The 18455-nt window shown below is 46.2% G+C and overlaps 1 protein-coding gene across 1 annotated transcript in view; it reads right to left on the bottom strand.

Annotated features, from left to right (window-relative positions):
• Positions 1 to 18455, bottom strand: part of KNDC1 (kinase non-catalytic C-lobe domain containing 1) — an 89408-nt gene that overhangs the window by 51734 nt on the left and 19219 nt on the right. Inside the window, 3 exon segments of the mRNA XM_043983330.1 lie at positions 8806 to 9671; positions 10868 to 10985; positions 13131 to 13277. Coding sequence (XP_043839265.1) covers positions 8806 to 9671; positions 10868 to 10985; positions 13131 to 13277 — 1131 coding nt within the window.

The raw sequence follows: 18455 nt of genomic DNA on the forward strand, positions 1-18455 counted from the left end.
TGTGTGTGTGTGTGTGTGTGTGACTATGTGTGAGGATGGCTGAGTGTGGTTGTGAGGTTGTGATTGTGTGTGAGACTATATGTGTGACTGTGATGATGGATGAGTGTGATGGTGAGTGTGTGACTATGATTATGATTGTGGGACTATATGAATGACTGTGTGATTGTGTGTGAGGATGGATGAGTGTGATGGTGATTGTGTGGGAGATTGTAATTGTGTGTGTGTGTGAGTGGCTGTTTATGTATGAGTCTCTGAATGTGTATGTGTGTGTGTGTTTATGACTGCGACTCTGTGTGTGGTCCTCATAATGGTGGCTGGGTTTCCAAATGATTCTCACAAGACCCCTGGAGGGAAGCATTTTGGAGACCCCTTTGAGATTTGGGAGTCCTTGTTGTCAGCTAGGCTGATGGGAGGCAGAGAGGCAAGACCTTTGTAATGGGGATGGAGGGAAACCAGTAACTTCTCTCAGACGTTCCAATGAATCGATGATGCCCTGGCTGGTTGTTAAGACCCCAGACTATCATGATCCTCCTCAATGGTAAGGGGAGGGGATGGTGCAGAAAAGGGGCACTTCACAGCCTACAGAGGTTACAAGACTTGTCCAGAGGCACAGCGAGTATGCATCAGGGGTCTTCCTGGCCTTGAGGCTGCAATTCTTGACTCAAATTCTTGGGTCCAAAGGAAAGGTCCAAGCTGGGTGAGGGTGACTGGGAAGTAAGCAATATTATTTTCAAGAGGGTGTCAGTAAAGGGTGTTAAAAGAACAGACAAGGGTTGGGGTCCAAGCCACCCCAGGCCTGTTAGTGCAGGAGGCCCCACACCAGGCTCCCCAAGGTACTGGAATGACTGCTCTTGGGGAAGCTTCAATGAAGGGGCCTGTTTGAAATGGGTGCCAGCAGGACATGGCTCCCTTGTTGATGAGAACAGGTCCCCAGGACCGCAGACATCCAAGGGGCCAAGCAGCCGTAGGAAAGAAAGCATGTGGCCCTCTGGATGCCTGGGCCCCTGGTCTCTGTCCGCCCCTCTCTTCCCTGCTCCCCATTCTGTTGGAGAGGAAGCCTCTGGCTGGTGCTCCAAGCCCAGTGGGACCCTTTTCAGGGACCTCATTTTAGGGCCGACATCAGGCCTGAGGACCGAGGCAGCTCGCCGAGCTCCCCAAGGAAAGGCCTTCCATCTCAGAACCAGGTAGGGGAGCCAGCCAAGGATCTCAGTTCCAAGGGCTGGATTTTGGTGGCGGGGGTGGGGGCAGCCGTGGGGATCTCTCGCCACTCCCCAAGAAAGCAGGAGCCAGGAAGAGTCAGCTCTGCTCCTCTGTAGCTCCTCCGTAGCTCCTCCTTTGGCTCCAATATCCTCAGAGAGTCTGGGGGAGGGGTGACCTGCATTTAGCTAAGCATGCTGGGTGTGGTGCTGGTGTGGAGATGGGAGGCCAGCCCAGGAGCAGGCCCCACTGCGGGGGGGGGGGGGGGGGGGGGGGGGGGGGGGGGGAGGGGGGGGGGCTGAGGCTGGGTCTGCCTCTTGGGTGGACTGTGATGCACCCAAAGGCGGGCTCTGGTTTTTGTCTCTGGATTCCTGGTCTTTCTGTCTCAGTGTCCCACTTTTTACCGGGGGGGGGGCACATATGACTCAAGTCTCCCCAAGGCCATGGTGGTTGGTGACCCTGAGCTAGTGCTGAAGCTCCAGCCACTAACCCCAGGTGGGGAAGCTAATGAGAGGAAAATTCTGTCCAGGTTTTTTGCAGTTCCAGGTCAGGCTGGAGGCGGGCTGTGTTTCCCTTTGGGCATTGGGGAAGAGGAATCAAGGAGAAGAAAGAGAAGGGGAGGTGTGATCTGTCCCCTGATAGGATCTCACTTAGGTGTGAAGCCCTTTCAAGAGGACTGTTTTCCCCAACTAAGTCCCCATTCTTTTCTCCCTTTTTGTTTTCAGTTTACCTAAGTAGAAATCCTTGTTCACTCCTCTTGTTTGGGTCAATAGACAAGCCTGACGTTGTGAAAGGAAAATTGGCATTCGGTTGTTTCCAAAGGGCCTGTCTTCCCATCACCAGCTCTTTGTCCCACTGGGTCAGAAACACCCAAGGATCCTTTGCCTTTTTGTGTCCTGCCCCCCTGACATTCTGGGGAAGCCGAGGGACCCTTTCTCAGAGTCAAGTTCTTATAGGAATAACTTTTAAAAAGCCAGAGGATCGCACAGGAATCAATTCTATTGAAATGTGGTTCTCAAATCTTTTTATAATGTCAAATTCACGGATCTCAGGTAAAGAAGCCCTGATCCAACTGCTCCCCAGGTGCAACTGTGTGTGTTTTTTAATAATAATATTTTATTTCCCCTCATGACATGTTAAAACAATTTTTAACATTTGGATTTTTAAAAAAAGTTTTGAGTTCCAAATTCTAACCCTCCTTTCTTCCCTCCTCTCTTCCTTCCTGAGGCAGTAAGTAATCAGATGTTATACATGTATGATTATGTATAACATTACCATATTCATAATTTTGTACAAGAAGATAAAAAAGATGAAAAATAGTATGTTTAAATCTGTATTCAGACAACACCAGTTCTTTCTCTGGAGGTGGTTAGTATGCTTCATCATTAGTCCTTTGGGATTGTCTTGGATCATTGTACTGCTGAGAAAAGCTAAGTCATTCATGGTTCATCATACAATATTGCTGTTACTACGTACAGTGTTTTCCTGGTTCTAATTTCACTTTGCATTAGTTCCTGTAAGTCTGTTCAGGTTTTTCTGAAATCATCCTCTTTTTCAGTTCTTATAGCACAATAATATTCCATCACAACGATATACCATAGCTTGTTCAGCCATTCCCTAATTGATGGGCATCCCCTCAATTTCCAATTCTTAGCCACCATAAAGAGAGCTTCTACAAATATTTTTGTATATGTAGGTCCTTTCCCTTTTTAAAAAGATCTCTCTGGAATATAGATCTAGTAGTGGTATTGTTGAATCAAAGGGCATATATAGTTTTATAGTCCTTTGGGCATAGTTCCAAATTGTTCTCCGGAATGGTTAGATCAGTTTACAGCTCCACCAACAATGCATTAGTGTCCCGGTTTTCCCATATCCCCTCCAACATTTATCACTTTTTAAAAATCACATTATCCAAACTGACAGGTATGAGGTAGTATTTCATAGTTGTTTTAATTTATTTTATTTTTTTTTGGGGGGGTAGGGCAATGAGGAATAAGTGACTTGTCCAGGATCACACAGCTAGTAAATATCAAGTGTCTGAGGCCGGATGTGAACTCAGGTCCTCTTGAATCCAGGTCCAGCGCTTTATCCACTGTGCCACCTAGCTGCCCTCATAGTTGTTTTAACTTTCATTTTTCTAATCAATACTGATTTAAAGCACTTTTTCATATGAGTATAATTGATTTATTTGAAAACTGCCTGTTCATATCCTTTGATCACTTATCAACTGGGCAATGACTTGTATTCTTGGTATATGGGTGTGAGATGTTGGTCTATACTTAGTTTCTGCCATGCTATTTTTCTAGTTTTCCCAGTAGTTTTTGTCAAATGATGAGGTTTTATTCCAAAAGCTTGGACCTTTTGGCTTGTTCACTGTTGTTTGATTAAAAAAAAAAGATCAGGGGTGAAGAAAGGATGCTCATTATAAAAATTACTACTGAATATTTTACTTGAAATGTTAGCTATAATAATAAGCTAAAAACAAGCATAAAAAAAGAAGCAACAAAAACTGTAACTTTTTTTTGCAGATGATATGATTAAGGGACCCTAGAGAACCAGCGAACAAACTAACTGTTGCAATGAGCAACTTCAGCAGTTGAAGGATATAAAATAAACCCCACAAAATCACCAGAATCCCCATATATTACCAACAAGCCCAAAAGGAAGAGATAGAGAAATTCCATTTAAAATAACTGCAGACAGCATAAAATATCTGGGAGTCTACTTGCCAAGACACACAAAGGCTATGTGGAAACACAATTACAAAACACTTCATGAAAATAAAGACAGTTCTAATTAATTGGAGAAAAAATAACTGCTCATGGAAAGGCCAAACCAATATCATAAAGATGACAATATTTCCTAAATGACAATATTACCTAAATTAACTTATTTATTCAGTGCCATGCCAATCAAACTACCAAAGAATTACTTTATAGAGCTAGAAAAATAACAAATTCATCTGGAGGAACAAAAGGTCAAGAATATCAGGGGAAGCAGTTGGATAAAATGCAAGGAAAGGGAGTCTAGAAGTCTAAGATCTCAAACTACACTACAAAGTGGCAATCATTAAAATAATTTGGTATTAGATAAGAAATGGAATGATTGATCAATGAAATAGATCAGGTACACAATTTACAAAAACAAATGATCACAGAACCTAGTGTCTGATAAACACAAAGGTTGCGGCAAAAACACCATTTGATGTATAATCTATATGTGATTTCTTACTGCATCAGGGAGGGGAGGGGGGGGGGTGGAAGGAGGGAAAGAATTTGGAACTCAAAGCTTGAAATAAAAATGTTTATAATTATTTAGAAAATACCATTTTACAAAAATATTTGGCAGAAACTAGGTATAGCTCAACATCTCACACTATATACCAAGTCAAACTCTACATGGGTACATGATTTAGACATAAAGGGTGACAGCAAATTAGTGGAGCATGGAAAAATTAACCTGTCAGATTTATGGATAAGGGAGAAGTTGATGACCAAACAAAGATAGAGAGGATCATGGGATGTAAAATGGATAATTTTGATAATGTAAAATTAATTTTTTTGCATAAATAAAGCCAATGCAGTCAAAATTAGAAGAAAAGCAGGAAATGGAAATTATTTTGTAGCAAGTTTCTCTGATAGAGGTTTCATTTTATACACACACACACACATATGGAACCGAGGCAAATTTATGAAAATAAGAATCATTCTCCAATTAATAAATAGTTAAAGGATATGAAAAGGCAGTTTTCAGTGGAAGGAATTCAAACTATCAATAATCATGTGAAAATATGCTACAAATCATTGATAATTAGAGATACACTGGTTAAAACAACTCTGAGATACCTACCACCTCATACCTATCTATTTGGCTAAGATGACAGAAAAGGAAAATGACAAATGCTGTAGGGGTGTGCGGAAATAGGTAAATGAATGCACTACATGGGGCAGTGAGATGGCAACATAAGGGAATAGAGTGCTGTGCCTGGAGTCAGGAAGATTCATCTTCCTGAGTTCAAATCTAGTCTCGGACACTTACTGACTGTGTGACCCTGGGCAAGTGTGACCCTGTTTGCCTCAGGTTCCCCATCTGTAAAATAAGCTAAAAAAGGAAATGGCAAACCATTTCAGTATCTTTGCCAAGAAAATCACAAATGAGTTCATGAAGAGCTGGACATGACTGAAATGACTGAACAACAATATTCCATTTTGACATTACACCAAATTTATCCTATATAGAACTTGTTGGTATATAATTATTTGCATATTATTTCCCCAATTAAAATGTGAGCTTCTTGAAGGCAGGTACTATCTTTTGAGCAGTTAGATGGCACAGTAGACAGAGTACTAGGCCTGGAGTCAGAAGGACCTGAGTTCAAATATAGCCTCACTTACTAGCTGTTTGACCATAGGCAAGTCATGAATCCCTGTTTGTCTCAGTTTCCTCATCTGTCAAATGAGCTGGAGAAGGAAACAGCAACCCATTCAGTATCTTTGACAAGAAAACCCCAAAGTGGGTAACGAAGAGTCAGATATGACTGAAAATGATTGAACAACAAAAGTGAATTGTTGATGAAACTGTTAACTGGTCCAACAATTCTGGACAAAAATTTGGTACTATGCCCAAAGGACACATAACTGTGGATAGATACCCTTTGACCTAAAAATACCACTGGTAGGTCTGTAGTTCAAAGAGATCAAAGGAAAAGGAAAAGGATTCACATGCACAAAAATATTTATAGCAGCTCTTTTTTTGTGATGACAATTAGAAACTGAGGGAATGTCTATCAATTGGGAAATAGTTAAACAAGTTATGGTATATGAATATGATATTATTGTGCTTCAAGAAATAATGAAAAAATAATGAAGGGGATGATTTTATAAGCTGAGGTAAAGTCAAGTGGGCAGAATCAGGAGACAAGGTATGCAGCAATAGCAATATTATAAAGATAATCAATTGTGAAACATTTAGCAATTCTGATAAATATAATGATCCACAACAATTCTTAAGAACTCATGATGAAAAATGCTATCTGCCTCCAGAGAGAGAAATGATGAACTATTGAAGCTTCTTCCTTTCTTCCTCTCTCTCTCTCTCTCTCTCTCTCTCTCTCTCTCTCTCTCTCTCTCTCTTCCTCCCTTCCTCCCTCCTTCCCTCCATCCCTTCCTCTCTTTCCTTCCTTCCTTCCTGTCTTCCTTCCTTCCTTCCTTCCTTCCTTCCTTCCTTCCTTCCTTCCTTCCTTCCTTCCTTCCTTCCTTCTCCTCCATCCTTCCCTTCCCTCCTTCCTCCCTTTCTTTTCCTTCCTTCCTTTCTTCTTTCCTTTCTTCCTTCCTGTCTTCCTTTTCCTTCTTTCCTTTTTCCTTTTTTCCCTCAGAAAATTGCTAATGAGGAAATATATTTTGCATGACTTCATATGTATAATGAGTATCATATTTCTTGCCTTCTCAATGGGTAAGGGAGGGGGCAAAGGGAGGGAGAGAATTTGAAAATGAAATAAAAATAAAAATTTTAAATAGTAATAATAATAATAAATAAAATAACTACAGAGAGTATAAAATGCTTGGGAATCTATCTGCTAAGTAACACACAGAAACTTTATGAACACAATTACAAAACATATTTTCCACAAATAAGTTGTTGCTGTTGTTAATTTAGTCATATCTAAACATTCATGACCTCATTTTGGGGTTTTCTCAACAAAGATACTAGAGTGGTTTAATATTTCCTTCTACAACTCATTTTACAGATGAGGAAACTAAGGCATAAGTGTCTGAGACTGGATTTGAACTTATGAAGATGAGTCTTCCTGATTCTAAGCCCAGTATTTTATCCACTGCACCTGGCTGACCACGCAAATAAAGACAGATCTAAAAAATTGGAGAAATATTAATTATTCATGGGTAGCTGAGGCAATATAATAAAAATGACAGCACTATTTAAATTAATTTATTCATTTAGTGCCATAGCAATCAAGATACTAAGGAAGTACTTTACAGAGCTAGAAAAAGTAACAAAATTTATCTGGGGAAACAAATGGCCAAGAATATCAAGTCAATAAATGAAAAAAAAATGGAAAGGAAGGGGCCCTTGTACCAGATCTCAAACTATAATATCTACAAAGCTATCATTGTTAAAACACTTTGGTAGAGAGTAACTATTTCTTATCCAGCTGGTACTGAACTAGGCCATTAGATTTTTGTTTGTTTGTTTTGGGGAGCAATGAGGTTTAAGTGATTTGCCCAGGGTCACACAGCTAGTAAGTGTCAAGTGTCTGAGGATGGATTTGAACTCAGGTCCTCCTGAATCCAGGGCCGGTGCTTTATCCACTGTGCCACCTAGCTGCCCCTGGGCCACTAGATTTTTACCATTTTCCAGCTTCTCTTCTAATTCTAGCTGCATTGGTTTTGTTTGTGCAAATTTAGTCTAATATCTTTCCTGCCTTTTGTGGCTAATTTTCTCTCACTCTCTTCTTGACTCTCTATAATCTGGCTTCCAAACTCATTATTCAATTGAAGCAGCTCTCTCCAAAGCCATCAATATCCTTGTTCTTCAAACTGTCTATGTTTTCATGACACTGTGGCTGCCAGGTGCTGTCATAGTGTATAGAACACAGGGCCTGGAGTCAGGAAGACTCATCTTCTTGGGTCCAAATCTGGCCTCAGGCACTTACTAGCTGTGTGACCCTGGGCAAGTCACTTTACCCTGTTTGCTTCAGTTTCCTCATCTGTCAAATGAACTGGAGAAGGAAATGGCAAAGCTCTCCAGTGTCTTTGCCAAGAAAACCCCAAATGGGATCAGGAAGAGCTGGACATGACTGAAAATCAATTAAACAAAAGTGACCCCAAATAAGGAGAGGGCCTTGGGGAGGTTCACAAGCCAATATAGGTCTGAGGTGGGACCCTGAGCTCAGATCTTCTTGCCTCTAAGGCCAAGTAAAAATACGGATTAAAAATTGAATCTGTCTGTAGCTTTCTGAGAGAGATCAGAATCATAATGTTCAATGGAAAAGAGGAATACGGTGGATAAAAATCCAGCCACTGGCCTGTTCACAAAACCATGGACTTCAAATGCTCATGTTATAGGTTAGTTTCCAGTTGTTCTCAGCTAGACACGGGTGGGGGCTTGGGGCTGGTCTGCAAGCTCACTGGGCCCACTGGCAGACATTGGAGCTTTCGTTTTCCTAGGGAGCAGGTCTGTACCCAAGGAGGGCTTGATACAGGCCTGAAGGCCCCAATCTCCCCCTGCAGCTGGAGGAGGCCCCTCCTGCCTTCTCTTGCCTCTCACTGCTCCCCCAGGGCAGAGGCTGCTGTTTTTGTCCCCCGACAGGCCCAGGAAAGTACCCAATTAGTGCCTGTTGGGAGTCAACTGAACTTAATGATTCAACTTTCAGGAGGGCCCCTCCAGGGGGCCCAGGGACACGGGCTGCTTGAGGAGCCCACTGGGCCCTGCTACCTTCAGATAAGGAGGGACTTCTGCACACACAATCCTGCCCCTGAGGGCCCTGGGGCCAAGGTATTCTAGCTAAGGGCACACGCAGGCATGGGGAGGAGGCTCCAAAGGCAGCTGTCGTTGGTTCTGGTCCCCCCTCTGCCCCCGCTAACCACCTACCTGCTCATTGCTGACTGTGTCTGGCTTCTTGCTTCCTTGGCCAGGTTCCTGGTGGCTGCCCACCACTGCCATGCTGTCACTTGGCTCCTGGGGGCTTGCAGGATTTGGCAGGCACCTTTCCTCAGCAGGATTCCTTCTTAAGCTCAGCTCATTCAGAGACAACAGTTCCTTTTTGCTGGGTCCTCGTGAGGTCTCGGGGCTGTTGGCCTTCTCTGTCACATCAGAAACTTCTTCTCCAGGCCTAGGCCCCAGTCGCACCCTGTTCTCCCCATCACTACCACTGCCACCCTTGCTGCCCCCACTACTTCCTTGAGTGTCAGTGGCTTGTTCCCGTGGCGGAGGCAGCGACTTCTCCCCGGGAGGCTCAGCTGAGCGCTCAGACCTAAGTCTGTGCTTAGGGTGGATCTTTATGGGAAAAGGACCATTTCTGCCCTCTGGGAAGATCTTCCTGTAGTCTGGAGGAAACAATTCAGATGCAGGCAGCTGGCTTTTCCTAGTCAGAGACCCCCCACTTATCAAAGACACGCAGAAGTTGTTGGCTTCTGGAGCTTCCGTTAGGAGCCGCGGGAAAGTCTGGATTTTTCTCAGGCGACTTTTCTTCAGGAGACCTCTGTCCAGGTCATTGTGGAAATACCCCGAATCCAAGACGAAGTTGGCCAGCTTTTCCTTAGAGAAGCTTTCGTGGTCATCCTTCTCCCCAGTTGGTGGCCTCAGAGGCAGGTTTCTGTGGGCTGTGGAGCCGCTGTCCCCACCTCGAGAGTCTGCTACAGTGGGCACATTATTGTCTGGCCTCTTCTCATCTGGCTGGGTTTGGAGTCCTGTGTTTTTGGGGCCCATCCTCCCCCTCCACATATTCTCATTCACATCTGTGCATGACAAAAAACATATGACAATGTTAGGCAGTGAGCCATTACAACGCAGACCAGGGTCCCTCCCACACTTCAGCAGGTCAGGTGTCCAGCCATAGACAATCAGTGGCTCTTCTCCTTGGACCTGGCCCCAAGAATATCCATGAGTAAGGACACACCTGGCTTCCCTGAACTCCTTTCTTTCACCCAATACTTCAACCTTCCTGGGGCCTCTCCATCACCCTAGTTAGGGGGAGAGGCAGCAGCAGCTGCCAACGGCCCTGCTGAGAGTACCAACCTCTCTCTTACTGGTAAGTAAATGGACAGCTCTGAGAGAAGCTGAGAAAGCCCAACCAATGCAAGGACAGCAATGGGGCTCCAGGAATATGACTTCCTGGGAAGCGTTTTGGGGTCCAGTGCCAGGGCCATGCTGAGACCAGCCTGAGTATCTTGGGTCGTGTGTCATGTGGCTCCTGACAAGTCCTCTTGGGCAGGACTACAGCGGAGGCTGAAAAGCTTGGAGGCGGTCCTCTGCTTCTGGGGCCTCGCACCCCCACCTGCCTACCTGGACCGCTCTCCTGGGGAGGGCTTGCTAGGGTGGATGGCCTTTCCCTTTCTCTTCCCCTTCCCCATGGGCTTCTCCCCTGGGCCTTCATTGTGGGCATTTAGAGAGAAGTGCCACGTGAAGGACCTATAGCACAGACTTGCTTTCTCATGATCCTCTTGGGTCACTTCAAGTGAGGTTTTTAAGGCTGTGGGAGACCTGGGTGTGACTCTAGGCAATGAGCAGGGAAGGACCAGAGAGGGTGGGGCCTTCTGGAGACAGGGATCCCAGGGAGGCTCTGCAGCCACAAGAATCTTGGACCAGCCAGGGATAGAGGGAGCCAGAGCAGTTGGCTCCACACGCTTTCCCTGTCTCTAGCCATGGGCGCCACAAGGCCCTTCTCTTCAGGTTAGGGGACAAATGTAGCGACGTCTGAGCTGATGTGCAGAAGCTTGCATGGGGAAAATCCTCAAAGGGACCTCCCTGACAGTCCTAGCTGGCCCTGGAAGGCTTTTCCAGGGCCCTCTAGGAGCAAGGATGCATCTGCAGGGCAGAGCACCCATCCAGGGCCTGTGCCACAGTCCCTTCTCAGTTTCCCAACAGGCTCCTGATTTCCGTAGTGAGAAATGGTGGCTCTTTTTCATGGGGCATCTGGGTTATTGGTTTTTACCTTGAAAAGTCCCATAGGATTCAATGGAAAGCACTCTCCTCCCAACTGCAGACAGGTCCCGACAGATCTGACAGGAGGATGCTGCCTGCACTTTTCCTTCACACAGGGCAATGATGCTCTAGACACAAGGCAGATAAAAAATGTCTCCCAGCTTGCCTTGCCCATCACACAACAGTAATGCTTTTGCTGATAAGAGTCATGGCAAAGGCTGGGCCATCCATACCAGGGCTCTCTCTCCTAGGGACCCACACCCTTATGAAAGCTGATTTGCTCATAGCATGCCAACAACTCCTGGGAAGAACTCTTGGAGGCTTGGCCAAGGACAGGTCAAACCTGGCTACGTGTAGCTAGGACAAGGGTCTTTAACCCTCTCTTGATCACCTGCTGATTGTGGGCAGCACTAATGGAGAATTCTTGCCCAGCCAAGACTCCAGGACTTACTGTGTCTCAGTCTGACCTGATGCAAGGGCAGTCATTCTCAGAGGTCACTGGGACACCAGCAGGTGAGCCCCTGCTTCATCAGAGGAACATCCTCTTGATGTCACTCCAGTTAAGTGTGAGAGCAAGAGGAAGAAAGCAATGTCCCACAAGCGCCTTTCTTGTGTCAGCATCGAAGGCAGTTTGAGTTTCAGTGAGCAACCCAGGAAACATGCTTGGATGAAACATGGTGGGTGACGAGTGCTCCCAGAATGTTCAACCTTGCTTATGGGGAGCTAGTGGCTAGTGCATCTTATGCTGCAATATCACCCTGGGACTAAGGCAAGGTTTCCCAGAAAGGAATACTGGTCGTAACTCACTTGCATGAGGGGGAGCTCATGAGCAAGGGCCCAGAGCAAAGTCATCTGGTCCATCATTCATGACCGATTGGTGCATGCCAACAGTGGTAATTCCCAGCCCACAATGGATAAAATGGTCAAAGGACATGGACGGACCATTTTCAAAAGAAGAAACACCAATTGTTCCTCTTCAACCTCACTAATGATCAAAAAGATGCTGCCAGACTGCCTGATCCCTGTAAGATTTGGGCAAAGAATTCAAAACAATGAGATCCAGTGGTGACAGAATTGTGAGAAAGCAGGCACACTTCTCCATTGCCAAGATAATTTGATTTTTTCTTTTTGGGGTAGTCTGGAAATACACGGTGACAGTTTCAAAAGCTTCATATCATTTGACCCAGTCATTCCACTGTTGGGAATCTACCCTGAAAGTGTGATTAAAAAAAAGGCTACCTGCTCATAGGTTTTCATAGCAGCTTTATGGGAAATGGCAAAAACCTGGAAGCAACCTAAGCGTCCACCAACAGGGCAACGGTGAAATAAACTGAGGCACATTCATGTCATGGAGACTCTAAGACCAACAGGGCTGACAAGTGAAAAGCCTTGCTTTATGACCACCTGCCAAGGGAGAAGAGCAGAGGCACAAGAAGGGGCCTCTGCACGCAGGGATGACAAGCCCTGAGGGGCTCAGGGAGGGGCTGAGAAGGGAGAGCCTTCCAGCCAGGAAGGACAAATCTCATGGGGCCCAGAGGGAGGCAGAGGCTGGATGGGAAGGGCTCTACCTCTCTGTGCACATGGGACTGTGCATGGGCCCACCCAGGCCTTCGCAGTGGACACTCAGTGGTCCTGGTGGTCAGGGTGTCTCAGTCCCTGGGAATACTGCAACTCCAGGGAGCAGGTGGACGTGCCCCAGAGTCACAGTCACTGACGGGCACTTTGAACGTGCCCCTGTCCCTCACAATGAGGTCTGTCACCCTCTTGCCTCTGGTGCCTCCTCCTTCCTCCCCGTGGGCCCTGTTCCCATTGCTGAGAGTTTCTATTTTGGGGAAGGGAGAAGGCCACGCCTCATCCTCCCGACTTCACCTCTGTGTTCTGGATGGCTGCTCCTTCATCCCTGGGGCCCCTTCTTCCATTAGTAGGCCTTTCCCAGGACCTTTGTTATAGGCAAGGATCCAAGCCAGCCATCTCTCCTGCTCTGGACTTTAATGACTTAGCAGCCATCTCTCTCCGTCCTCCTCCCTCCTCCATCCACCCCCTACTCCCTCTCAACTCCCATTTTAGGTGTTGTTTCCCACCCCCACCCCCTTGAGGGCAGGGACTAGCTTTCTTTTAGCCTACCTTGGTACCCCTGGGGCCTGCTCCAGCACTTGGCCCAAAGCAAGCCCCCCGTAGAGGCTTGCTGACCGACTCCCAGTACTGAGGTGGACACACACACACACTCCTCCATGGACAGGAAAGCCAATCTCCCTCTCCCCACTCCAGCTCACCTCAATATCAGGCCTGCTGCCCGGACTCTCCTCCTGCATCTGCTCCAGAAGGACCTCCAGATCCTTACAGAACTTTGGCTCGAGCTCGGGTTCGATCACATATTCGATGGCAGCTTTTAGGGTCGCCCCCAGAGAGTAGATGTGGGCCTGTAGAAAAGGCAAAGAGGCTCATTCAGCCGGTGGGAGGCAGAGGCTCCTGGGGCCTCTACAGGAAGTAAACAGTGCAGAAAAGCCAGAGGCTTCTAAGAGGCCTGTCAGGCCTGACCATGGGCCCAGAAGAGCCTGTCGGGAAGGCTTCCAGTCTGCTGGCAGCCCCCAGGGAGAGGCCGGACCTCCTCAGGCACAGCCCAAGACATTGAGATCTGTGCTGAGCATCCTCCAGGCTTCATCAGCACAGAGGAACAGGGCTCCAGCTGTCACCATGAAGGCCCGAGTGGCTGGGGCTTCTCAGACCGGAGGGCCTCGGCGCTGCCCTCGAGTCTGTCGATGCAGCCTTGTGGCAAGTGAGGTGTGTCATCCCAGAGGTTGGAGAGGCAAGGGGATCTGGGCCCCAGGGAGCTGACTGGCTCTGAGAAGCATCTCTCTAACCTGCTGCTGCAGAGGACACTTCCTTGTGTACCAGGTGACATGGCCTCCATAGGTGGCGTGGGGTGGAACTACTGGACCTCTTGAGGGAGACTGGACTTAGAGCACCTGGCCAGTCACCCAAAGTCCTGAGTGGCTTGTCTGCCTTGGTCCTGGAGGTTGAGGAGGCAAAGAAAGAGGGACTCTGGGCTGGGTGTCAGATGCCCTTGGGCTGGTTTTCTCATCTGCCAAATGGGCACTATGACACAGGGACCTCTCATGAGGAAAGCATGTCCCAAACCCCAGAGGGCCACATGGAGATGGGTTGGCCCCATCACGTCTTTAAGAACAAGTCATGTAAGATCCACTGGGGCTTTGCTCTGTCCATCAGTGGTCTGTATGCTGGTCCATGGAGTTTGGGGTCATGTTGATATGTCCCCATGATTTTAAAAATGGAACCCGCCGGGGGCAGCTAGGTGGCTCAGTGGATAAAGCACAGGCCCTGGATTCAGGAGGACCTGAGTTCAAATCTGGCCTCAGACACTTGACACTTACTTGCTGTGTGACCCTGGGCAAGTCACTTAACCCTCATTGCCCTGCACAGAAAAAAAAAGAAAAGAAAAAAAAAATGGAACCCGCCAGTATAAAAGGTTAAGGTTCTCAGTGAAGCCATAAGGTTGGTGGGTCTCGGCCATCCAAAGGATGCACCCACAGGAAGGTGCCATCAAGCATCTTTTGTGGGTCTGGGAAGCAGGAGGAAGCTGCATTGCAAGCTAGCCATGGTACCTCGAAGCCATCTCTTCCCCTCTGCAATGGCTGGCCTTGGGGGCCTCTCCCTGCCTTCCCACCTGAAAACAATTCTGTATGTGCTGAGCTAGGAGGCCAAGTCTTTGGCCACCCTGAAGCAGAGGCAGGGGCTCCTCAGGAAGGGAACTCCTTACCCAGATGCCTATTGTAGCTCATTCCATGTGACCCTCATCATTCCTCAGGATTTCCCACTGCATTAAAAAGGAATTGAAAAGCCCTCATTTCTTAGACTGCTCAAGCCTACATGGGAAGGCTGCCTTTCATTCCATCTGTTAAGACTGACTGATCCTTTTAGCTGGTCCATTACCAGGTTGTGTCTCATAGAACCACCTCAAGATTGGGAACTGGATGTACTTAGGATGAAGCCTGTTCCCCTCATCTGGACAAAGATAGGTAAAGCAAGTGCCTTGGTCATCCCAGGGACCAAGGCAAAGCTGAGAGTTCCCCTGGAAGAAGGCTAGTAGAAATGGCCACAAAAGTAAACCCACCCATGAGAAAGGAAGCAAGTTCCAAAGTCCCTTCCGTATTTTCTCCTGAAGAGAGTGCAGGTGTTAATGTCCTCACATAACACAGACTATTGAAGTCTACTTCAGTTAGCATCATGGACGTGGGTCATTCAAACAAACAGATAAGTCATTTGGATAACCCAGCTGCAAAAACCACCAAAGGGTCATGGTGGGGAAAGAAAGGAAGAGTTGCTAGTGCAGAGGTGATAACTTGGAAGAAAACTGAGGATTCAAGATATTGGAAGTTGGGGTGTTAGTGAACAACAAGGTTTAGTACTGGAATGTAGAGGTAGCAGTGGAAAGCCAATAGATGATGGTTAGCTAAAATTTTTTTAAATTTTATTTTAGTTAGGCAATTGGGGTTAAGTGACTTGCCCAGGGTCACACAGCTAGTAAGTGTTAAGTGTCTGAGGCCAGATTTGAACTCAGGTACACCTGACTCCAGGGCTGGCACTCTATCCACTGCGCCACCTAGCTGTCCGATGGTTAGCTAAGACATTTTCAGAGTTCTTGAACATGGAAGTTGTGTGTCTTGGGGCAATGACAAGATCAAAGAGTATGACCATTTCTGTAGTAGTGGAGAAGTAGGTCATGTGAAATAAGTCAAAAAATTGGAAGGCTGAGGGAGTATCACTATATTGAAATCCCCTAGTGTAAGGAGAGAACTGGGGAGAAGAGAAAGATTTTGATCCAGGAATGAACTCACTGAGAAAAGAAGGGGAGTGTTCTGGAGGTTGGTAGACAACAGTTTGCAGAATTTGGACTGGATGGTGAAAAAGGCAAAAGCTTGATAATCAAGAGTTTGTTTGCAATCCTGGGCAAGTCATTTAAGCCCTATTTGCTGTAGGCAACTCCCTTGGATTTATTTAGTAAGTTAGAGAGGTAACAAAGAGAACTGCTGAGGGAATCACAGCCTTGTGGATATGTGTATCAACACTAGCATGTAGCAACAGGATTGGGAGTGATGAAGTCACCAAGTGAGGGGATGTGAAGAGAGAAGGTGGCCCAAGACTGATCCTTGGGGAACACTCCACATTAGGGGATGGGACATGAACAATGACACAGAATAGGAGACCAAGAAGATGGATAACAGAAGTAGGAGGGAGGAGAGTCAGGGGAATGGAGGGGATCTCAAGTAGCCAGGAGGTGCCAGGGTAGGGTGGGGTGGGGTGGGAGTGATCAAGAGCATCTGACATTATAGACAGATCAAGAAGGATGCCTGAAGAAAGGTCATCAGATTTACCAATCAAGGCTTTAATAATGAGATCTTGATGAGATGTTTCAGTGGAGTGGTGGAGAAGCAAGGCAGACTGTAAAAAGTTGAGAAGTGGATAGGAGATAGGAAAGTGGAAACGGTAGGGTAGACCGCTTTTTTAAGGAGTTTGTGAAAAGGAGGAGACATAGAAGATGAAAATTTGAGGGGATGTGAGGGTCAAGTGAGGGTTTTAAATTAATTAATTAATTCGCTTCGAGGAGGTTTTTTTTTTCGGGGTAATGGGGGTTAAGTGACTTGCCCAGGGTCACACAGCTAGTAAGTATCAAGTGTCTGAGGCCGGATTTGAACTCAGGTCCTCCTAAATCCAAGGCCGATGCTTTATCCACTGTGCCACCTATCTGCCCCTTGAGTTTTATTTTTTATCATAAAAGTATTTTATTATTTTCTAGTTACACGCAGAGATAGTTTTCAACATTTGTTTTTATAAAATTTCTAGTTTCAATTTTTATCCCTCCCTCCCCTCCCTCCCCCCTCCCCAAGGCAGCAAGCAATCTGATATAGGTTATATATGTACAGTCACACTAAACACATTTCTACATTAGTCATGCTGTGAAAGAAGAATCAGAGCAAAAAGAAAAAACCTCAAAAAAGAAAAAAAAGAAATAGTATAGTTCAATCTGCGTCTAGATTCCACTGTTCCTTTTTTTCTGGCTTTGGAGAGCATTTTTCATCATGAGTCCTTTGGAACTATTTTGGACCATTGTATTGCTGAGAAGAGTCAAGTCTATCACAGTTGATCCACACACAATGTTGTTGATACTGTGTACAATGTTCTCCTGGTTCTGCTCATCGAGAGTTTTTAAATGGTGGGGAACACTTGGGGCATGTTCACATGCATCAGCTAATGGACAAGGAGAGATTGAAGATTAAAAGGGAAGGTGGGAGTCAGCTAGGTGACACAGTGGATAAAGCACTGGCCCTGGATTCAGGAGGACCTGAGTTCAAATCCAGCCTCAGACACTTGACACTTACTAGCTGTGTGACCCTGGGCAAGTCACTTAATCCTCATTGCCCTGCAAAAAAAAAAAAAAAAGCAAAAAAAGGGAAGGTGGTCAAGGGAGCAAGATCTTGGAGGAAACAAGGAGATGAGTTTTGGGGTGCAAGCAGAGGGTTTAGTGTTAAGAAGGGCCCCCTTTCCCTCAGGGATTGGAACAAGGAGTATCATAATGGGATGGTTATATTTAGAGGATTTGAATTATGGTCTTGGAGAGAAGGTGGTGCCACAAACGATGTGCTCAATGCTCTTGACAAATCATGCTGAGAGAGAGGGTGATAGGGAATGAGCAAGGGATTTGCCAGGGCCTTGCCCACAATATCCTCTCAATATATGCTTGTGTTGATGTGGGAAGAGTGGTTGCCACACTGCAGTGGGACATGTGCCAGACCAACCAGCTGGCATGATGGCACCCAGTCTCAGAGAAGGCAATTTTATGAAGGGTAAGTGGCACTGTTGGAACTTCAGAATTTGGGCACCAACACATTTTCTTCATTATGCCTTATATCTTTACACTGCCTGATTCTTCCTTTATTTTCTATGGGTCAGCAGTGTCAGCCCTGATAAAGGTGGGAAAAGCCATTATTCTGTACAAAGGGGACTCCCTCCTTGCTGGGTACCCTGTGCTAGTTTATACCCAGAGCTTTTCCTGACTACTAGACCCCCTCTGCTGCAGGGGTCTTCTCTTGAGAAAAGGGGGAATGGGAAAGAAGAGCCAATAAGGTTCTGAGAATTCAAGGGTGGCCATGTCACCACGAAGAAGAATCTACCTTCTTGCCACTGGACTGGTTGATGGCTGATTATAAGCCATTCATTATTTTCTCCTTTGCCATCTCCTGGAGTGGCATCAAATTAAGACCTTGGCAGGAAGCAGAGTCTCCAGGCTCAGACACTGCAGAAATGAGGGGCTGAGAGAGCTGAGTGAGGCCATCTCCAGCTGTGTCCGGGGTTCTGGCACTGTTTGACTTACTCTTGGGGAGAGGGTGTTGGAAGAGGAGGCGACAGCTTTCCCTGATCTTAAAAAGGAACAAGAATAACAAAGATCTTCCTTTAGATTTGGGGTTTTAGTTTTAAAATGCTATTCCTGGTCCCTTGCCAATGTACAGGTAGGATCAATTTTGAATCAATGATGGACACCATCCAAGCTTTATGTGACTTTAGCATGGGGAAAGGGCCCA

Source organism: Dromiciops gliroides, chromosome 2 (genome assembly GCF_019393635.1).
Source record: "Dromiciops gliroides isolate mDroGli1 chromosome 2, mDroGli1.pri, whole genome shotgun sequence".
Taxonomy (NCBI): Eukaryota; Metazoa; Chordata; class Mammalia; order Microbiotheria; family Microbiotheriidae; genus Dromiciops; species Dromiciops gliroides.